The sequence below is a fragment of the Anoplophora glabripennis genome, unplaced genomic scaffold (assembly GCF_000390285.2).
Source record: "Anoplophora glabripennis isolate ALB-LARVAE unplaced genomic scaffold, Agla_2.0 scaffold18, whole genome shotgun sequence".
Lineage (NCBI taxonomy): Eukaryota > Metazoa > Arthropoda > Insecta > Coleoptera > Cerambycidae > Anoplophora > Anoplophora glabripennis.
In genome coordinates this window covers 486,800-511,195 of record NW_019416221.1, presented here as the reverse complement: position 1 = coordinate 511,195, position 24,396 = coordinate 486,800, and the positions used below count along the sequence as shown (strand labels likewise).

Here is a 24,396-nt window from a genome sequence, read left to right as displayed (position 1 = left end):
GTAGTTACTGTACCTTGTTACGTTCGTTCAGTTACATTCAGTCCAGTCTTTAGCATGGTCGGTGTTGGGTGCGTGTAACTTTTACCAGTGTTTCATGAATTAAATGGTATGTTTTTTTATACTATATTCACTAATAAAAACAATCTGACGGCTGTTCAATTTGCTGCCTCATTATTTTCGGCCATTTTCAACTTTTTCAAAGCACGCGAGGAGTTGGCGCCAAATATTTTGGCCTTTCACATAATACACATATCTTCACCGAAGGGTTTTTCAAGTAATTAGACGGAAGCAAATCCTTCAGATCATATCCACGTCCTTTTGAGCTTTACATTGGAATTGCGTCAGCTTTAGCGTGGCCATATCCATATGAAAGCACGTTTCAGTGTTGCGTCATCCTGAAAATTTATTTCAAGGGGGGAGCTTACACTTTAATGAATGATACATCTGTAAGATGAATAATATATACATCGATTTGATGAAAATGACGCCAGATTGTGTCTACTACTACGTTTACGCTATAACCGTGAGCACGTGGCCGGCTTCTTACGGTGCATGTCTAAAATAAGCAACTCGCAAGTCTATCTCGCTATATTTAATTTCAAACACACTGACACATATTTCGGGCGTGATTATTGGAGTTCTATTTATTGCATTTGTGGCTTCGCGATTTTGCAAATGTTGACCGGCATTTTTGACTGTTTCAGGTTACACTTTGTTCGATGCTCCCATATGTTGATAACCTCACTTTCCAGGCGACCATGTCGCTTTCTTTGGAATCACTATCTTTTAACGGCAACTTATTTTCACATTAAAATCACCTCGCAAACAAATGTTTGTATCTACCATCGTATAATGTCATATAAAAATTTAATACGATTAAACTCTTCGTATGAGGAATTTCTCTGAATAGTGTAATGGAAACCTCATAAAAATGTATATTTGTTCAAGGTTACTGATTTTAAATGCAATACAAATATTTGCAAATGCTTTAAATCTGAAATATGGGACATGGAAAATATGTTTAGAGTTTCGTTTTTCATTCTTATGTTATTCATGATTTTTCAGTTATGTTCTTTCTAAAGTAGGTAATCATGATTTGCATTGTAAAAGCAAAGGGGTTATTGTCATCTCCACCTCGGTTTCAACCTCAATACAGTTTTCATAAACTGACCTATACCAACAAACATATCGGGGCATTATGATGCAATACGTAAGCAAAGTTTCAGTCTGATTGTGAGACTTAATCAAACATTATTTCATCAAAGTTACAAATAGCAGTGTACACACAGCATTATTTCCCTTATCTTTTTTACCTTTCATTTGTAGGAAATTTTCTTGCGATTATAAGGCGACATATAAAAAATTTTTCATTATTAAACTACCTTTATTTTTTAAATGGACACCCTGTATATTTGTCGCTTATTGTCTTTGATATCACAAGTTTAATCTTATAAATTTCCTACTACTTTGGTCTTTACCATTTCTTCATAGATAGAAAAATTTAACATTGGTATAAGAAATGTATACAATTGATTTCCTCACTGAAGTCATTTGTATGCAACTCTTGAGATTGCAACACGACATATATAGAATTTTATATTAGCTCTCTAATTTCCTTTATAAGAACCATTGTACTCTATTTCTATTAGTTGTAGACGATTTCCATGGGATTTTCTTTGAGTCACTTGTTGTGATACTTTCTTATAGTGAATGTTTCGCGTTTTTGAGGTACAAAATAATTTTTTATTATGGGATTTTATGGAATTTGAATATATTGACACTGTTTAATTATGAGGAAATACATTTTTTTCCGAGGCGTTGCCCCGGTTTGCCCTGCTATATCTACGCCACTGTGCCGGTATAAACGAAATAATAAACTGTAGAGCTCTCACGTTTCAGACAAAATCAATACTTTTACTTCTGAAGAAGTCCACTAGTCTATACTACGCAAAATGAGTATGAGAAAATCAATGGTTACATATGTTTTGTATAATCCTTATAAAAATAATTCCCAAGCAATAATTTTTAAAGTAAAGTAAAGAATAAAATAGGACAGGAAAAGGAATGATGTTCGTTTGGATGTATTATGAATATCTAAATGTTAAACGAGTTATCACGATTAGAAGGAAAGTATATCGAGGAAGCATTATTGATTCGACGATTCGACTAAATATTCAATGAGTATTTGGAAAAATTAAAAATAGATCAATAAAAATGATACAATTAGATGTTGATAAACTCTATTGACTTCTGCGTATCGTAATTATTTAAATTGGGGGATAGAGAAAAATACAAACAGAAAAATTTAAATGAGGAGTTGCAAATCCATTTACATAAACTAAGACTAATTAGAAGTACAACATTGAAAAATTTGTTTCACTGAATTATAAAAAATTATTTACAAAAAAGTGCAGAGATTATTTTGTCACAGTATTTACAGTTGTGAGTATCTGAATCTCATGGTAGTTGTGGATTTGCAATAACGCTTCTCAAATCATCTGTCTTTAATCCTCAAATCACTAAGACGTAGTAAGCACGGTTCACCGAACCTCCAAAAGTCGTTTCAGTTTACTGAACTGTTGCAAAATCTTTTGTGATTCATTGGAGCATTGTAAAAAGTAGACAAGTGTTACGTAATTAACCAGAAAAGTTGTAGATATACAACGTTTCTGTTAATTATAAAAACTGAAGATTAAAAATACTAGTAGGTATTGAAAAATGGTAGGAATCGTGATTTGTCCGTCCTCTTGCATATTGATACTTCTCACAATCAGTTTCACTGACAATAAAATTTTATTATCAAATAAGTGGTATCAAGAATATTTAATTTTCATTGCATCATCCGTAAAAAATCGACGATTCGCAATAGTTACCTGAAAATATAATTTTTCATCAAACGGAAGACTTTTATGGTTCCCCGAAATCCTTTTAAAATTTTTGCAACTCATGTAGGCATAGTACGAATAGTTGCAGCAATCTTAGATAAATATTTGCTCAAGATATTAAGAGTACATACAAAAAGATATGAGCAATTTGTATTATTAATTTCGTGACCAAGAAGTAATTATTTCATAGAAGGTTTACACTGATGAAAATGTTAATTGATAAATTACCAACACGACAACGTACAAACGAAGAAGCAAAGAAAAAATATTTTTTTTCATTTAGTTAAACAAGCGAATAAAGTTTCTGGAAATGCCTTATTTAAAGCCTTGGCATACAACCAGGTTGATTACATCATAGCAGATAACAGAAAGATAACCATTGCGGTACCATCAAATTAACTGATAGAACACTGTTTGTCATAATATTTAAAACAGTATATATCCAAATAGAGGCTGAAATTCCGATAGCGTTACAAAGAACTGACCACAAAATTGATTAAAAATGGTAATTTCAGACTATCTGCGGAAATTTTGTCCCGTATTTCTTGATCTTTAAATGGCGTTTATACTGACAATTTATTTATGAAGAAGTTGGACACTTCTAATGTACCCAATTTGTAATATCAATTCATGAATTTATTCATACGTCATCAATTTCCATGTGAAAGCAGAATTATATATTTCTTTCATGTTATTCATCTAACAAAAAATATAGTAATTAACAGGAAGTAAATTTTCTTTGTAAACGATGTGTGACTTGTAGCGATGTAGAAAATATTAATCATCGTTGTAGACGACATCTATTAAGTAAGCGTGATAGAACATGATTTGAAGGCACATTTTTTAATCCAAATGACATTCTGATGAACTCCTAATATCTATTGCTATTGCCGGTTGAGAATGCCGTTTTCTCAATGTATTTAGAATCTATTTCTACTTATTGCTATTCACAGACTAAGTCTAATATTGCTCAGCGAAAAACACTATAGGGCTCACTTCATTTTAGGTTTAATTTAAATGGTACAATATAAACTATCAAATATGGAATAACTGCCCTATTAGAATTGTTTGAACAATCTGAAGCAGATCAAAGTCTGTTATAAAAAGTCTCTATACCTTGTGCAATTTGCGTTTCACATTAATTAGGTACCTCTTTCAACGCATATAAATATTTTTGTACAGAAGCAATTCGCGTGTTTCGCTTTGCCAAACTTTCACCTAACAATTCCGTGACGTTTTCGCGGCGCCCACAGAAAAATCATTGCCCATAAAATGTCCGCCACGAGCTCGATAAGCTATCACGTGCGTGGGTTAAATGAAGATAAACTTGTAGTAAAACTATTAATATTAAATATTTGACGAAATGAAGCGTAGTATAAAGCCGTCATTGGCGTTAATTGCAGGCGTAAAATGTTTCTAGTGCATGTTACTACAATTTTTGCTGATTGCAAAATAATTATGTGTACTGCAAAAGCAAAATGCAGTAATTACACGATGAGATAACAGAACTCTCAAATAAGTCACAATATTGTATTTGCAAATCCGCTATCCCAAAGCGCAATGTCTACGTCTTATTCCTTCTAACTGAATGCCTTCTTTCTCAGCCTCGCGCAGCTTTGCCCGAGTTAAAAACGCAGACTTGTGTGCGTAAAAGTCTAAATCACCATGCAGCACGAAATCAGAACATCTTCATAGATTTTTCAGAACAAACATTAGACTTTTTCATATGCATACCAGCTTACTCGATTGTTTTGAAATTGTGAAAATTGCTAATGTCAGTTCTAGATTAACAATCAAGAACCTTCTTCCTTGAATTTTTGAAGTGTCATTTTTCGTTTTGCAAGATATGTGATGTTATGATGGCAGATACTGATTTCACATGCTTTTATATTTGAGTAAATTTTGGTGTATTGGAAATATTATTCAAGAACAGTATTATTTGATTAGTCTTTTTTTTTCTGTATTTAATTACTGAAATTTGCAGCTCTATTAAAATCCATATTTACATATTTGTTTTCTTTAAGTTAACAATATATCAAGTTCTGCGTAGTACCTAGTAATAGATACCTAGTTGTAATTTTATCAACGACAAAGGTGTTTATCAAGGTTAGAACGCAGTAAACGTGGTGGTTCTAAATTATTAGTATCTTTAACAGGAATGCGTGAAAATATGGAACTCCAAATCACGCGGTTTATTAAACAATACTTGAGATTTGTCTGACTTAAATTAAAATAGTTGCAAATGTTTTTTATTGTAACAGCACGTATCAATATCTTCACTATTCCAGTATTCTAAATAAAACAGAAAGTTGTATCCAGATGAAGAGTTAGAGAAGATTTTATTCGGTAAACATTATATTTTTTACATTCTTCCAATCCAGCTAAAATATACATACCTACTTCTACTTTCAACAGAACAATAAACCTACGAAGATATCGAAAATATATTTCGTTACGATAAACACTTCCTTTTTTGAAATCATATAATTTAATAATAGAGCTTTCTGACGCTTGTAATGTTCCCTAAAGCCAATTTTATGAAACCCTTTAAACCTCAGCTTCTAAGTGACTGGAACCGTTACTGGCTTCTACTGGACCCTAGATCAATAATAGCTTTTTACGTTTTAAATTACTATGTCATTGGAAAGCTTGGCAAATGGGTTTATTTCGTATAATTGATATAAAGCAAATCTTTGATCACTGACCAGAGAACTGGAAACTTTTAAAAACTGTGTATTTTACACATATTAGCATCAATTAAATGTGGAGAGCTAGTTAACCATTTAACTGATCTTTTCCTGTTTAATTCCGAAAAACAACAACTCACAATAATACAAAAGTATGGGTGATTTTGAGTAAACTCGCAAAAAGTACCTATAACCTATTTCAATTCTAATAATATGTTGGAAATATATGTTAAAATATGCCGACGTAACTGATACATATGCATGTTTTAGCCATTATTGTTTGCCTATTTATAGAAAAAATTATAACATCGCGCTCTTATCTAAAAAGTGTGGTATTGTGCAGCTAAATATAGTGCTACAATTCTTTTCAAAAGCACACTATTTTTTCTAACTGACATTTGTCTGCTTATTAATCACTAATCAGCAATAACCACAAAGAAAAACATCAATATAAATATGAATTTGTTTTGTGAATTTTGTACAAGTTCTGGAACTGGGTGTTATAAATTCGTTGGAATGCATAATACTGAGAAGTCATATTTTACATATAATTATATTTTCTTCTCAAAATAAATTTCTACCTATAACCTCTTATACCTAACATACATGTAATGTACATATCCTACTTGAGATATATTTACTTCTATCAGGTACTTGCTCACGTTATTATATTTACTGTTTAAATAATTTAATAAAGTAGCTATCGACATGAAGCTGTATTGAGATAAATATTAGGTGAGTATATAATTAAAAATATCTACGTCAGTGGTTTAGAAACAAGGAGTAATTATTATTATTACTATCATGTTTTCAATATTAAGAGTGTGACCATACAGCCATCCACAAGACAATAAAAGGTAGGATCAGAAAAACGTAATTTAAATTGAATGTAATATTTAAACACTTTAATTTACAACAATTAAAATAAATTGAGCATCATTATTTAGAAATAAAAAAAACTCTGAAAACGCTGAAAGTTTTAATTTCACAGTAAGCAAAACAGGAATTATACAGGGTGCTTCATAATAGTATGTCTTTATTCAGGGGGTGAATCTGCGCATAATTTTAAATAAAAAAGTTCATATAAACATATGTCCATGCTTCATTACCACGGTATAGTCTTTCCGAAGTTAGTTGAACATGTATAAAAACGCGTATCAATAAAATTTAATGAGTTTCATAGGCGTCCTTAAAAAAGTTTTCTGCTAAAGGTAAAAAGACACGGGTCTTTTCAAGAACAAGGATTTAATTCCCTGTTCAATTTAGAAACTTTTTCGTCCCTTGCAATGTTTTCGTATCTGCTGCCGTTTTCGAGCAAAAAAATAAAAAATGATTTCCTGTAACTCGCTAAATTAAAAACCGAATTTCAAAGTATGAACTTTTGTACTTAAAACCATACACAGATTCACCCCCCTGAATAAAGACATACTATTATGAAACACCCTTTATAACAATTGTTAAAAAAATATATTAGTTTGGTTCCCTTATGCACCAGTTAATAAATTAGTGTTATGGGTACGAATGTTTACGAAGAAAATATACTCATTTATCTGCGGTATAATTGAGGTTAGTGTTTTCATAATATTGAATATAATAATAACAATAATAATACTGATTACGAGTGTGGTTTTTCTAAAAAATAATTGCTCTCTAGTAACTGCTCCAATTTTTTATTTCTAAATATAAATTTTTCGAATTAAGGATTAATAAAAAAAAAGTGTATACATGGTGTTTATAAATAAGTGCGAAACATATTAGGGGGTGGTTGTCGAAGTTATTTTGTGAAAAAAAGTTCGTATAAACGTACGTTGAAATATGCTTTGTATCCGAGATGTTTGAATTTTAATTTTTTATTTATTTTTATTAGAATTAAATTAGTTGAGAATAACTTAAATTAGCAAAGCAGGATTTTGTAGGACATTTATTATAACTTCTGTTAAGTTTAAGCTATCATGAAATCATGAATTTTTTTAAAGTTTAACTCCGAATCTGTAGAAAAACGGTGAAAATATGGATTGATTAATAAATAATTTTGCATACAATTATGTATTCTTTCTGCATTTTCTGTGGTTAATGTGAGTATAAAACAAATTTGAATTTTTTGTTCGCGAGATAGGTAGATCAAGAAGAGAGTCCGCTGTAAGAGCGACAAAGACAGAAGACTTTAATAGTAGGGCAAAAGATCAATTCCGTTGTGAAACAGCAGATGTAATTCAGCATCTCAAACATATAAAACGTTAGTCTGTATATATTTTTAAACGTGGTAGGTAGACTGTAAAACATTTAACGCGACATTCTCTTCTTAAAAAACGGACATTGACTTGGATAAACGAGTTCGCCTTAGCAGAACTATTAGATTGCAGTTTACTTTCATAAATTATAATTATAAATTTAACCCGAACATATACTTCCAATAATTGTACGGCGTTACATTCTAACAGGTACGATTTCAGGTTAAAAATGCGCACACGATGGTATATTTTTACACTTATCACCTTGGCGCTAGACCAAAGCGAAGTCTATTTATTTTCGCTGCATTTGCAATTCATTTAACACACTCATGTCTACTCGTATATACTCAGTGATCTGTTCCAAAATGGACTAAAACCCTGAATTTACTCGGTACAGAAAATAAATAGGTACTTGAAATTTTTTACATAAAAATGTCACGGTAAAAGTCAAGATTTTTCTACCACTATGTAGGATTTGACAGAAATGTCAACTTGTCAATGTAAAAGATTCCTTCGGGCATATGTCCAAAAAACCTCTTCAAAAAACCTTATAAAAAGAAGTCTACTGTTTCGACTGCTGTTGCTGTATGACATGTTGAAAAGTTACTAAATCATTGTTCGATATCGAGCACCATCCACAGTAACAACGTTTCCAATATCTTTTTCGTGGAGGTATGGACACTCCACCAAACCAAAAACCACACCAAACAGTTACTTTTTGTGGATTTATTGGTTGTTCCAATTATTACTCAAGGGTTTTCTCCACTCCAGATACGATAATTTTGTTTGTTTACATATCCACCAATTTCAAAATGAGTTCCGTCACTATAGAATTTGTTACATTAACAAATGTACAACGTAATCCATGATCAGTGGGCAATAATTCTTGTGTTAACTGTATTTTGTAAGCCTTTAAGTGAAGATCCTTATGAAAATATTGAATAATAATAATAAAATAGATTTATAGGATATTTATGAGTTCTGCAGTGATACTATCATTGACAGCTGCAATATTTTCTTCTGAACGACCACTACGACTGTAAATTTTACTTTAATCTTGAATTGAACCAGTTTCTTTAAATTTATTTGTAATATTTTGAATGGTGCTGTTTGTTGGACAATTTGTTTTTCCATAGTTTGCACGATATTGAAAACTCGCTGAAACCATCTTAGCGAAGGACATTTGTTGTTAAAAATGTTAAACTTCAATTAAAAAATTCCCTTTTCAGCATTTAATAAGTACATCATAAGCATAAGAATCGTCCAGTGCAGTTTCAGTAACAATTAAACATTTTTTGTACTTCCTTTCCCGATATATAGATTTTTCAATTTTATTGACTTTTTTTAAACAATTTCGCAATTGAAAAACAAAATTCAACATTAATAACCCAACCTGTCTTGTAGAAAATTTGATTCTGAACAACTTTTTCCGCCATGTTTCTACTTAACATCAGCTCTCAAAAAACCAAAACCATTCCTGTGCAAGAAACACAACTCAGATTCGAACACCCGCTATAAAGACCTCACAGTCACCGTTAGGTTGGGTTACCCCGTACAATGCAGTTGATTGATAAAATTAATTTATTTCTCGATTTTTGTTTGGCAATTATAACGCGTGTCGAGGTTATATGCATGTTTAACATTTAAACTAACACGACTGAATGATATCCGTGTTGTTTTCAAAGGATAATTCTCACCAGACCTAGTTAAATCGAAAAGGTTTGTAAATAAAAATAAATAATATTTATAATTTCTGACCTCTGCTTTTATATATAGCTATACAGTGTGTATCATAAGATATGTAAATAGGTATATATAAAGAATATTTTTTTAATTTAACAGATCTAGCAAATTTTTCTAACGACTCAAAAATATTTTAATAATCTTGTAGTAGGTACAAATCTATTTAAAAAATGTAATCATGTCTGGCACCAAATAATATACGTGCGAATACTAATAGTTCTTTGCATATATAGAGACTCCATTGTTGTATAAAATTGGCAAAGCTGATATAAAACTATTTTTGACGCCCGCTAGAAACAAAAATAGTTATCGAGATTTGAAGTTGGCCCATATTTTTTTAAACAACCAAAAATAGAGCTAAGGTAGTGTGGGAACTTTTGATATGGATTACAAAAAACGAAGTGTAAAGAAAATGTATCAACGCGTATTTAACTTCCTCCAATCATTAATTTTACTTCTACATTTATCTTGTTTAATACGGCATGAAGTTAAAAGGAAATGATATTCGAAATTACAAGTAAAATTTATAATTTGTTTCTTTACTTCATTTAACTTTAATCATTATCTAACTAAATAGAATTTTGCTTCTACCATGAATTTTCACTAATTCTTTATTATTAAACCTGTCTGTCGGCTATTATATTTCTTAATTAATCTGAAGAAAATTATATAAAAAAACACGCTTTATATAAAATAATGATGCAGAGAGATCATTAGCCATGTGTTAAATTTGATCTGACAAGGGAAATTATCAATTTAACTGTTATTTATAGACACTATTTCATAAAACCTTATGAATATAATAAAAGCACGTGCCGTAGACTCCTACACATTTAGGATGGTCACCATTTTACGTCATTTATGTATAAATAAAATATTGATTAAAAAGTCACGTCAGTTGTACTTTTTATTTAAAACCATTCATAATAGTCCAGGCGCTAGAGCAGTAAAAGTAGGCTTTAGCGTTTGTTTGAAGTAATCTATTTTGTTGTACAGAATCCTACATATTAAATGTAGATTAAGAATCCGAGTTTGCCTATTCCAAAAAATCATTGCTAAATTCAGGGGAACAACAAACATACGAAAAGAACGAAAAATCACCAGGTTTTCGACAAACTTTTTCCTGTAACATTGAAAGTAAGCCTTAAATAAAAAAGTCATTTTTTGTTTACTTAACGATTTTCAGTTATAACAACTGCGAATCAAAAAAGTTGAATTTTGCATTAACAATGGGCGAAAAATAGAAAATCATAATTATGTATATTTGTAGCGACTTTTAAAATAAGTAAATATTTATAAATATGATCGATCGTTGCAAAATTTTTAGGGTGGAATTGACATATGTTTTACTATTTGTTCACAAAGTTTCAACAATATTTATAAATATTTACTTATTTTAAAAATTGCCCCAAATATAAAAAAAATCTTTATTATATTTATAATTTAAAGTATATGATAATAACTGAGATTTCTCTACGTATCATGTTGATAAAAGCAGCACAATAAAGGTTTACTAACATATTTTTGCGATTGTAAATCTCGTCACGTTAAAAGATATATTTTTCTATCTAAACGACACCACTTGCAATATTTGAATTTGAATTAAATGTGGAGATTGTAGAATATAGGACAGAATTCCTCTCAGAGGATAAACATCTTTAAGTGGCAAATGTTTTTATTTTTACACTTTTATCGCATTGAAAATTCATTTTTATGGCAAAATTGTTATATGTATAAGTTCTGTGAAGTTCATCATAATATAATTGTACATTTAATATGTTTTACAAATGAAGAGGTGGTTTCCAAAGGAATTTTAAATTTCAATACTTTAGAAGCTTTGGAGCTTAAATTGTTAGAAAGTTTATTAGTTAATTCGCTAATTCTTTCTGACAAAACCAAAACGATAAGCGAAATCTGTAACCTGTAAACTTGTAATCTGTAACCTGTAAACCTGTAATCAAAATTTATATTGGCATATTTCACATGATTATCGACTGTTCGGTCAATAATGTTAAATTTGGAACCATGACCTTTTAATTCCACTGGCAAAGAAATGAAGTCCACATTCCCAAAGCCTGACCTTGATAATGGAAAATCATTTGTCCACTTGGAGAAAGAGTTTGATACCTATGCCGGTTATAAAACCCACACTATTTATATATCCGTTGCCAAATACCGGTTGTAAAGGTGAAGGTGTTGTCGTAAGTGCGGTATCTACTGATACCGACCATATTTCCGTCTGACAAGAGAGGGAACCTCAGTCCATAATTAAAGCAATCTTAATTTGGAATCAAGCAATTAAAAATATGTAACATTTAATCCCTAAACTAAACATTCCACTTATCACAAAATCTCATATTAACTGATAATGGGAAATCCAGTTTCATGAACTTTATCAACTAAATTTATTAAAGAATAAATTAATTAATATATATATATAATAATTATACCGGGTAGGAAAGTACCGATGGTCTATCTGAAGTTACGTGAGAGATAAAGTAAGCCATAGAAATCCATGCGATAGAGAAGGATGGCTATAATGAAGGCGTCTCATAGTCACCGCCCGTTTTGCCCTTCCACAAATAAGATCCACTTCTTATTTGTGGAAGGGCGAAATGGGCGGTGACAATTAGACGCCTTCACTATACCCATCCTTGTCTATCACATGGATTTCTATGGCTTACTTTATCGCTCTCACGTAACTTCAGATAGACCATCGGTACTTTCCTACCCGGTATAAAAATATTATTGCAGTGTTGATATGGCAAGGTAGTGTTCGCTTTCCTCATATAAATATTATACATATACAGGGTGTTCCACCTAAAAGGGATTCTTCTGTAACTCTGCAACTGTAAAATTTATAAAAAAAATTGTTTTAATAAAACTTGTCTGGAATCATGTGGGCCATACAAAGAAAATATTTTTAGGTTTACATTGTGTTCCATTTCGCGTGAGCGGTACATAACTTTGTTATTTTAAATGGAACGCCCTGTATATTATTGCGTTTTTGAATTCTTTGGTTAATATTAGGTAGAGTTTATTAAATGTACATGGTGTTTAAAACTTATCGTTTTCGAGATAATCATCAAGATAGTATGGACATCCTTATATCAATCGAAAGGGCAATAGTTACAGCAATAATTAAAATATTATAAAAAAATATCGAACCTGACAGTGTGTTTTTGAAAAACTGATATTATCACCGTTTCGTGACAAATAGGAAAATACTTATTTTATTTATATCAAGATGACTTTGAATTTGAGTTACAATGACCTAGAGGTTATGTCCTATTAAGATAAACCATTAGAAGTATCAAACACTTCCAAGAAAAGAAGAAGATAGGAGGCACTTAAATTATCCTTTACTGCAGTTCTAAAAAAATAATTTGTTTATATTTAATACATTTTCCAATAAATATAATGTAAACTGCATTTTAAAATATAATTTCCAGATAAATTAACATATTTGTATCATTTTAAGACTGAAATAAATGATTTAATACACTTTTTATATTGGTCTGTAATTTGATGAAGGGTGATCCTTTGGTTAAATTGAAAATAAGGGAAAAGGTTCATCTTTTTGTTTTGATTTATTTATTTACGAATACACTACCTTACAGTTACATGCTAAAAAGTTAATTAATTCTTTTGTAAAGTATTTTTTATTGATTTTTAATTCAAACTAAAATTTATTTTATTTTATCCCTATAAGAGCTCTTGCAGATAAAGATGGACAACAAAATGGATCTCATGGAAATTTTGTAAGATGCTTGCCTACGCTCTGTCACCAAAAATAACGGGTTTATTGCACTACAAATGAACGTCGTGTCTTGTTTTTGGTATTGAATTTTGAACAATTGCCAACCCGTACACAAGAACCCCTACGTGTTTTCTTCATGTAAGACGCTCGTTCACATCCAGTCAGTTTTAGATTTTCCGAAGAGGATCAGGTCGGAAACCAGATCTAATTCTGTGATCATCTTGTACAGGGTGTTCTGTCAAATCCGTAAACAGCGCGCGAATAAGTCGCAATAAAACATTAATGAGTTTTAAATAGACTTCTAACAGGTCGATTAAATTAAATTGTACGCTAAACTTTACTACAATCGCTGTTGATTCGTCAGTGCCGAATAATGCGCTGGCGAGACTGGATCCCACAATGGAATACTTGAGACCAGTTAAGTCAATTGCGAAAGATTAAAAGTATCCGTACCGGTGATTGACAAAGGAATAACTCAATTAACTAATTATAAAGATGGCACTGTCCGGGGATAAATATAGCGAAACGACATAATTTGACCTGTTTCATCAGCTGACACTGGGTCATTTAAAAATGGAGGTCGGTCCGAAGATTAGATTGGAGATGGGGTTGTCGAACGAAATTGGAATTCTATTACGCATAGAATTAGTTCATTTTCTTTGAATATTTACAAAAAAATCTAAAAATTAAAAGTATTAAGTAGTTTGCCCAAATAAAGGCAATGTTCTATACCAGTGGTCTAGAAATACGGAAAATATTCGACTAAGAGATTTTACGTATTATTTTGCTAAAAGTAAAAAAGTACAACCACGCCAGACAATAACAAAGCAAATGATGCATATACGTATCTAATTTTTATCAACTGAAAATAAATCGTCTATATTTAATATTGTTTACTTTTCTTATCTGTGTATGTATTTGCATACTGTCCACCGTTTTGAAACGTGAATCAAATTCCCATACAATCCGATTTTTCCGACATTTATTTTACATTTCATAATTCTAAAATAATAAAGATTATAAAATGTAATATAATCGTATACGTTCGTAAGTAAAGCACAAACTATAGATTGTATTAAGTCGGGTCCATTTTTTAATTTGAATTAATTCAAATCCAATATCTTCTGTTTTTGTAGTGTTTTAAAGTGTAGTATAGCCAAAAATTCTTATTTTAGGTAGGTGTCTAAACAATTTTGTATAACTCTTTAAAAATTGATTGACAATAAAAATAACGAGAGTACATATTTTCCAAAATTTGACACGGAAAAAGCAAACAAAATAAATTCTGTGTATTTTTTGTTTTTTGTTTCATTGGCTGCTCATTTTGGTGCAAGAGTTTTTTATAGGTGGTATGAAAAAGAAAATCAGCGGAAAACAAAAATAATGACACCAATAAATCTTCAGATTATCCTTATCCTGCAGCTTACGCTTGCATCCTAGTTCTGCTATCAGGAACCCATTCTAGTATGTAAACAAAGTTCAATGTTAACTGATTATACCCCCCGTTAACTTCACTTTTATTGTGACATGGTCTTATCCTATTTAATTATCCCGAAAGGTTATCGGTACTTGAAATGAATTTTGAACTGAGTATATATATTCATAGTGGCCACATGATTTCTTCATTGCTCTTTTCAACCCCCCTTTCCCATTTGTAAATAGCATTTATTGCAAGCAGGTTTAGAATATTTTCATACCGTTTTGGTATTTACAGATATCGACTTGAGCATGAGTTACTTATAAATCAATACTACCACATATAACAATAACTTTAGAAACTATGCTGTCAATTCTTGTTGGTACAGGTGAGTACAAGGGGGGTGGTTTTCGGTAAAACATTTTTGTACGGCATTTCTCAAAAATGTACCAACAAGAATTGACGGCATAGTTTCTAAAGTTATTGTTATATGTGGTAGTATTCATTTATAAGTAATTCATGCTGGGTCTAATGACCTCTTGAAAATTTCCGATGGGCTTGTAGTCTATTTTCATTTCTTGTAACGTAAAGAAAACATTTATAGGGTGGTGTAATATATACATTTATTTTTTGTTTCAGGGCCAACAGTCAACCTAATATCAAAAATATTTTGTTTTTATAAGAAGACGTAGAAGTAACAATTTCTCTTGACAATGGTGAGTATTTTTTTAATTATATTAAAAATAGTTGTTGCCGAAAATACCGCGAACTGGAATACCATTAGGTAAATCAAACGAAGAACTAAAAAAAGATATAGAAAGTAAAAATAATTGCATATACAGTCTGGCCCACTAAGAATCATTATACTAAATTTTTTGGGGCGAGTTTTCGAGTGAAATTTTATCACCTCAGAATTTTTTTTTGATAAAAAAACTGGCTGCGTAGTCTTAATCAAGCCCGATATAGAAAATTTCAACGATTTATAAAGCAGATCATTTTTTTATGGCCATAAAGTTTCCGTTTCAGTTTAACAATCTAGGAGGCACTGAAAATGCCTGAAGATTGGCCAATTACTGACCCTGCAGTCAGCATATAAATTATTGTTACAATTTTCACTGATCTGAAAACTTAACTATACTTTGCTAATGTTAGTTTTTAAATTGAAACAAAAACTTATCAAATTTACTCTGCATTGTAAATTGTCGAAATTTGAGATGTGATTTTCGGAAAAAAATAAGCAGTAGCCCATGGATTTGCACTTTGAGGATTGTAGATATGTTTCAAAAAAAGGGGGTAGTCTTGGTTCTTAGTAGGTCAGACTATGTATGTATGTGTAAAAATGTCTCACAATGTTCAATATTACTTTCATTTCATTCAGTATAAATCAAATAAAAAACTGTATTATAATAAGAATATAGCACATTGATAATAGAAGTACAGTAGGTTAATGCCTACCAGTGTCAGATTTTAAAATGTTGTAATATTATTCCGTATCATAAAAGTCTTAACCTTGTTTTGAGCGGTATTTCCATTTCAATAAATATTAATGCGCAATACATAATACAGTAAGGAAAGTACGGTACACAACACGTAGTACACATAAATATAATGGTTCTAAGAAGACCTAATATAATTTTGTACATATAATACAATCTTTATTAATGTGCTTGATTCACTAAAACATTGAAACAAAAATATAAACTTGTTTGCACCGACACATTTCTTTCTGTAAATGCATAAATGAAAATATATGTCAATGTTTGCTGAATTAAAAATTGTTTTTATTTATGCAAGAAGCTACATTGTTATTTCTCTGAAATCAAAATAACGATCGACAAAATTAGATAATATTCGTATCCATGAACTGTTTATTTTTTTTTAACAAAATGTGTCTTCTTGCCTTGTATGACTTACATGTTCATTTTTTGTCAGCTTTCTTACGGCACTATCACTGCCCCAAAAGTTAAAGAGCATCAACCGCTTTTAAATAAATTATCCTCATTTGATACCCCTGATCAGGAGAGGAAATTATTGTTAGTAACTGATAATGAGAAAAAGGCATGTGAGCCTGTTCCGGTAGGTCGAATCAATGGCTATTTATTCCTAAATGCTGCTGGGGTACATAACAGAGTGTCATTTTTACTTTTCAATACTTTAGTAGCCCCCAAATTGCTTGCATTGGCAACAACTCATGCATGTTTTAAACAGTGTTTTAAATTTAATTTCATTAAATTTAAAACACTGTTTTATATCTGGTATCCCATCGTTATTTGAGATTTTGGGATATTGCTTTAGATTTTGCTCGATACTTTGTTTTTAAATAGGCAAAAGAAAAATCTGCCTGAGGTTCAATTGAGGCTCATTGTTATAAGATATAAATAAATCAAAAAAGATTTTTTTATTGAGCATTTTTCATTTTTTTAATAAAATAAATTACATCTTTTTTTTCTGTCATTGATGACATATTATGGCTCTATTCAGTTTACTCAAGTATTGACAGTAATGTTGTTAAATGACACTCTGTGCAGATATAAATTTACTATGTGAGTATTAACAATTTTGTATTTTTCATTTTATAGACAACGAAAATTGCAAATGGTGCAACAGAGTTGGATACTTTCCTCCCTCAGGACAATTCTACGATAAATGGTGTAACAAAGTAAGTTTCAAAACAGAAAAATTTTGTAAAATTTCATAAGTCAAAAAGAGTTTACTGAAACCACTTTTCGACATTTGCATACCTAGATTTCTGATATCGAAAGATCACTGACTTTATTTGATAAGCCTTTTTTTTAAGTTTGAATTTATTTAAATTAATATGTTTACAATAAAGTAAAAGTATTCTTCTCAATGTTCAACCAGAAAGTTTTGAAACTAGATGGAAAACTATATATTTTGGTGCGCTATTTTTATTTTTCAAATTTATTGCACTTTGTAAACAAGATTATTAATAAAAGTCGACACTAATATATTTGGAACACTCAGGAAAAGGGAAGTATTTATCAAATAACTATACAAATTACTTATAGATAAAACTCCCTAACGCATGCATCAAACTCAATCAAATATAATGGATGTTTATAATTGCAAACGTATCAGTTGGATTATTTTAAAAACATTTTAAACTGGTAGCAATGTTCGTAGTACCTACCTAACAATACGATTGTAGTAGCGGAAATGGATTGAAATCATCACGTGTGTTAAAATATACGATTATAATTTTTCTATAATTTTGCGGTGTGAATAGAAATTATTTTGGTGGTAATTTCTAGAGCTGTAAATATTGTCGACCGAAATTATAGTGGCAGTTTATTCTCTCAACATAAAATTTGTTTGTAGTATTAGCGTGCTGTTAGCAAGGAAATAATGGCAGAATTGTAAGTAACAATTTTTTATAAATATATTTTTTGATACCATTTTAGTGAATATTTAACTGTACATTGCTTTTTTCAGTAACTTACATTTCATATTTTGTTGAAAAAATTCAATCTCTAATATCAGCAGTCTCTATATGACAGCTATGTCTTTTTTCAAAAGCAAAGCATACTGAGCCACACTTCTGAGTGTTTTGCTTAATTTACAGAAAGAGACTGGCCACCAATATCATCAGACCTCAGTCGTAAAACAATGTATACTTTGAAACCATGCCAATATACTAAGGTTTTTTTAGAAAAGAAATCGCACTTTTGGTAAGACAATGATAGTACATTAGATCCATCCAGGAAGTGACGAAACGTAACGCTAAACTAAAGCAACTTCCTTTAAGTTTTCGTTAAAAAATTGCTCATATAAACGCCTCCCTCAAAGATTATGTTTAAACATCGATTTCTTTACATCGTTGCATGCAGTAACTGTAAGATAATTGTTAAAAACTGTCTAAAACTAAAGTGATGCAATTTTCTAATAAAGTTTTGTCAATTGTTAAGTCATTGACCTAAAATCAACTTAAAAGGTAATCAAAATAATGTATGACCTAAGGTAAATAATTCAGTTTATATACAATACATATTGATAACACTGGGAGCTATGTTAAACAATAATATTTACAGTATAAGGAAACTATACTTATGATGAAGTTATTAAGCTTGATGCAAATGTGGTCATTTGTTGCTGTTTATAATATCAGTAGGTAGTTGAATTGTTTGACTATCATATTACACCTCTTTATTAAATATACATCCAAACTGAATATTGAGCTTATATGAGGGTTTTCCGATGTGATCTCCTCATTAAAAATATCTCTGAATTCGATTTTTTAAAAGTAACGCACTTTTTATTTTACATGTCGAAGTCATATACAATTTTTACAAAACACATATTATATATATTCCAGTTAAACTGTAACTTTTCGAAAATATTTAGCATACATTTTAAAAAAGATTGTCTTTTATAGGTACAAAATATCCAAAGGAAATGACCTGGAAGCAGCTAACGTCGACTTCGACCCGTTCAAGGCCAGGCAGCTAGAACACCCCGTATCGTAAGTAGCTATTTACTTTAAATTTGCTTATCTCAAATTTCAAGGTTCATAATGGTATTTCTTGAGGTTGTAAATATTGTGCATGGATAAATATGTCCTACTTTTGAAATTAAATTGACATTAAACTGTTATCGCTTTGCATTAATTAGCGCAATTGCTACAAACAATTCGCCTCAAAAGGTACCAATTAAATAATTGGACATAATGAGATTAATAATCTTCCTAATTCGTTGTGAATGTTAACTGAAACGTAGTGTTTTGTACATTGCCCAAATTTAATAAAAGAATTGAGAATTTTATTTCAATGAAATGTAACCAACACTAAGACACCCCTATATATTTTTTTTTGGGATGCATCATTCGAATGATTTTTGATTTAGTGAACCAATTATTGCGACGATCCAGTTGGCAGTGCATGGCCTGCTGGTTATGAATTGTCAACTGCTCCCCAAAAAAAATGTTAGAGGGGTCTCCTTGTTCTTAGTCGAGCACATCATCTAAAATAAAATTTTATAGAAACACTAAACTGAGCTATATCTAATCCCGACAAAGTTTTAAATGAAATAACAATGGATATATTTTCGAAAAGTTAAATCGGAAAAAATCATTTTTCGTTTACAAAAAGATATCAGATGTCATAAATATAATAAATTACACCGGATCTCCCACTTAAAACTCCTCGAGCTTCGTCTGCTACAATTTTTAACATGTAAAAATTGATATATCAATTTGTAGATACTTTCAAAACCTTCCAAACTAACTATTTAATATGAAAAAAAATATTTTCTATGATTTTACTGCTTAAATCCAATTGATTAAAGAAATAGAGGTTACCTAGTGCTTTACATAAAAAATGATTATTAAAAAGATAATTTTTTATACTTATTGAACTTAATATTTACATATTTCTTAAAAATTAACAATATCTCTTAGCGGTGACACTTTTCAATACTTAAAAAAATTGATTACTATGCTTTATTTTTTAAGTAATAACATTTTTAAGAATTCGCGGATAGGCAGAAATTTTTATACACAATTACGTTTTCTCATAAATGTGCAAATAAAAAGTTTCTCCTCTTCTGTACCCAAACATGGGACACTCTGTATATTAAAATGCAAACGTTTTTCACTAACAATTTTTTTTACAGTGATGTGGACACGCTGACACATCTCCTCAAAGCTTCACTGGGTACAGGAATCCTGTCCATGCCCGCTGCGTTCTATGCCTCCGGCTTAGTATTGGGCATCTTCTCGACGATCCTAGTATCAGTTATATGCACCCACTGCTCGTACATTTTGGTAAGATCTTAAATTAAACGATAAATATAATAATTTACGCACACTATTTCGTCTATCCGAGGCGTTAATTAACAATAATTTTCTTTGCTAGGTTGTTTGTGCCCATGAACTATACAAAAAATCTGGGAAGTCCCAAATGAGTTTCGCCGAGGTAGCTCAGGAGGCATGTCTACGCGGTCCTAAGTGGGGAAAAAAGTTTGCTGGATCAGCAAGGTACGTAGAGTGACATGCACCCAAAATAATAAAGAGTAAACTAATTAAATTAAAAATGAATTGATTAATAATAATTCTAAAATTGAACTTTCTGTAATATTATTATACAAAGTGGCAAAATCCATTCTACATAATCCCTGAAAAACAAATGAAATAACTTAATTAAACATGATTAATATTATTCCTCAGTATAGTTTCTGATATAAATATTTCTTTTCAGGCAACTAGTTTTAATAGGAATTTTCGTAACGTACTTCACAACATGCAGCTGCTATTCCGTTATCATCGCAAGAAATTTCAACTACGTCGTCAATCACTACCTGGGCTATGAAGTTCCAATCAGGCTAACGATTTCTCTTCTCCTGATACCACTGATACTTTTAGCTTATGTACCAAATCTAAAGTATTTAGCACCGGTTTCCATGGTTGCTAACGTATTCATGGCGGTTGGTTTAGGTATCACGTTTTACTACCTCGTCGTCGATATGCCGCCGATTTCTTCAAGAGCCCTAGCCAATAGCGACATCTCAAAATTCCCTACATTCTTTAGTATCACTGTTTTCGCAATTGAGGCTATCGGAGTGGTAAGATTGCTCTCTTGAATAGTCAACAAAGGATTATATTAATTTTTTTATTAGGTAATGCCCTTAGAGAATCACATGAAGACTCCTCAGCATTTCACAGGATTATGTGGAGTTTTAAATCAAGGAATGAGCGGTGTAACTCTAGTTTACATGCTGTTAGGTTTCTTCGGATACCTAAAATACGGGGAAAACATTCAGGGATCTGTTACTCTTAACCTCCCCCAGGGCGACTAGTAAGTATAAACATTGTTCTTATTTACAATCAAATTTTTATACATACTTGATGTATGCCTGTTTTGTAAACACTAAATACGTTTATTTTTTTCCAGTGCTGCTCAAACGGTGAACGTTCTCATCGGCTTAGCAGTTTTCTTTACCTTTGGACTACAGTTCTACGTGTGCATCGACATAGCCTGGTGTGGAATCAAGGAACGTGTTCAAAAAAACAAAGTCGTCGCCGAGTATATCCTACGCACTGTAATGGTAATAGTATGTGTAGCACTGGCCATAGCGGTACCTACAATAATCCCGTTCGTATCGTTAATCGGTGCTTTTTGTTTTTCAATCCTGGGACTGATGGTTCCAGTCGGTATTGAAGTTTTAACGTTTTGGGACAAAGGGTTTGGGAAGTTTAACTGGAAATTTTTTAAGAATGCTATAGTCATATTTATAGCACTTTTAGCTTTAATTTTTGGTTCGAAATCTGCCATTTTGGATATTGTTGGTATGTATGCACCGGCCGTATCTAACACTACAGTACCAGTAAACACCACCGTTAGTTAGGGGATTTTTGTATTATTTAGGTTTTAATTTTAGTCTAAGGAAATTAGGTTTATTTTTTTTTTAATCAGGGTCTTTATATGTAAATATGTTACAGATCTTTTTTTTTATTTTTTTTTTATAAAATTAATTTATTACTGATGCATTATGACTAGCGGTTGAGACAATGTGACTTGTAAAAGAGTCATACTGAGTTCATTCTTCCAGTTTTCATTTCAGTTGTTTACTAGACGTTGTTCATTACGGTCAGTCGGCTGTTCAGTGCATTTACGTTGTTAATTGAGAGCGCGAGTTAAAATAGTAGAAAAAAAAGAGGAATTATTTCAAATGTGGTTTAATAGTTACCAAGAAGGGTATAAGACGTACGTATCTGAGGAAATGACCTGTTTTTTAATGTTTATGAACGAATCTTCAATGGAGACGAGGCATTTGAATAGACGTACCTCAATCAGAGCTGAATTTTTGCTACGAATTTAAAGAAGTGTTTCTTGTAAGTAACATTCCATTAAAAAATTTGAGAAATCCATGTTACGTAATTTTTAAAAAAACTACTTGGACTGAAAAATGTTAGTGACAGCCACGATAAAGAATTTGAAATCACATGGACTTTTGCTAAATATACATTCAGTGAACTGTGTTTAACAAGAATTCAGAACATGTTAGAAAAACTTCTGGATACAAATTTTTGGGAAACGTGACAAGTTTTAGCATTATATACTCTCTACTCGTACTATCTTTTGTCAAAGTAGACCTTGAACAGCTATTTTCCTTGCACAAGTGATTATGAAATTATAGAACGTTGAAATTTTACTTCAGGAAAGCACATATTTTAAATACTGAAACTTTGTCTGAACTCTATAGTTTATGTGGTAAGTTTTCCTTTTTTATATATTTTGTTTTTAGCATTACTATTTAGCATTAATTGTATTGGGATGTATTTTCTGTGAAAATGTTCATATTTACATTTAGACCAGGGCGGATCTGTCGAAATATATCACTTTTTTGATGTGGCTAATTTTTGCTGGAATATCTTCAGTACATCTCACTTCCAGAACATTTTCAAAATTGTAAAAATACCTATTTTATCTGAGCTTTTTACTTATATCTTGGAACCTATGGATTTTGGAAGAATATTGAAGAGGAAAAAAGTTTTAGAATTGAATTTTGCAGAATATACTGTAAGTTAAAAATGTTTAAATTTATTACTGATGTTGCAAAATAGCAATAATTGGTGAAAAAAATGCAGTTTTTTTGGATAATTTTTAATATATTTTAATTGCACCGAGGGCATTGTAATTTTATCTAAAGAGTTTAATAAAACAAAACACCAAATTTGATTAAAATCGGTTCGATAGTTTTCGCAAAATAATTTTTTTAAAAAAATTTTTCGAATTTTCTAAATTTTTTCACATGGATAAGACCGCTCATCCATTCAAATGGTTTTTGAAAAATTGAAATCGGTTGATTAGGACGGCCAAAGCAAATTTTTAAAGTTAACACTTTTAAAAAAAATTGCTTGCTCCCTCTCACATCCACATCAAAACAGATCCGCCCTGGTCTAATTAGTAACTGAGCCTGGTTCTGTTACAAGCCGCAAGCCCCAAACACCAATTAAAACTAGAGTGTAAATTTAAGGTATTCATACAAATCGCAGTTTTTAAACATACCTGGAATTAAAGCAAATAATATTGTATATATACACAATTTTTTGTGTACATTTATCAATATTTTGAGTACCTAATATTTACTTTCTACAACTAGATACTGTAATTGGTTTATTTTAAGTTATAGATTATATTTTAAGACAATAAGGTAAGACTTTAATATGTGGGACTACAGAACTATTCGCAAATAGCTTGTTAGTAGTTTCCTCAAAAATCAAACTTAATTCATGATTAAGGCGTAACATTTTTAGTTCGTTTTCATTAACGTACGGCAGGGTGGGTGAGAGAATCAGAAATAATCGGCATTCTAACGGCACTAGTGGGTAGGTAGTATCTGGTTACGTCGCAGCATATCAGATATGTTTTTTGTTCTTTCTTTAGCGACAAAACTTTTTCTGTCTTAAGAAGTAAATACATAGGTATGTCGAAATTAAGTACTAACAAACGAGTGTTTCTGCACGCATTAATCTTGTCGTAAAAACAATTCGTTGGTGTTACCCAAACGTAAATGAATTAATAGCACAGACCACAGACCAACGGTGTCCTGGCATTCCAGAACCTCCACAAATCCAATCTTATGCGATGGGGGACATGGTTAGAGGCATCATTTCATTATTTTCAAAAAAATAAAATCCGTAATTTTACAATTTAAA

At 31.0% G+C, this 24,396-nt stretch overlaps 1 protein-coding gene across 2 annotated transcripts; it reads left to right on the top strand.

Moving 5' to 3' along the window:
• LOC108908307 (proton-coupled amino acid transporter-like protein pathetic) lies at window positions 1-23,127 on the top strand. Of its 2 annotated transcripts, none has more exons than XM_018712330.2 (9): window positions 1-106; window positions 15,363-15,439; window positions 17,303-17,382; window positions 19,117-19,203; window positions 20,352-20,502; window positions 20,594-20,715; window positions 20,936-21,299; window positions 21,354-21,532; window positions 21,629-23,127. In XM_018712330.2, the coding sequence occupies exons 2-9, from the start codon at window positions 15,437-15,439 to the stop codon at window positions 22,080-22,082; spliced, it is 1,440 nt and encodes a 479-aa protein (XP_018567846.1). In that variant the 5' UTR covers window positions 1-106; window positions 15,363-15,436; the 3' UTR covers window positions 22,083-23,127. The 2 variants fall into 2 exon arrangements, with proteins under 2 accessions (XP_018567846.1, XP_018567847.1); XM_018712331.1 differs by lacking the exon at window positions 1-106 and adding an exon at window positions 14,462-14,481.
• The last annotated feature ends 1,269 nt before the right edge of the window (window positions 23,128-24,396 follow it).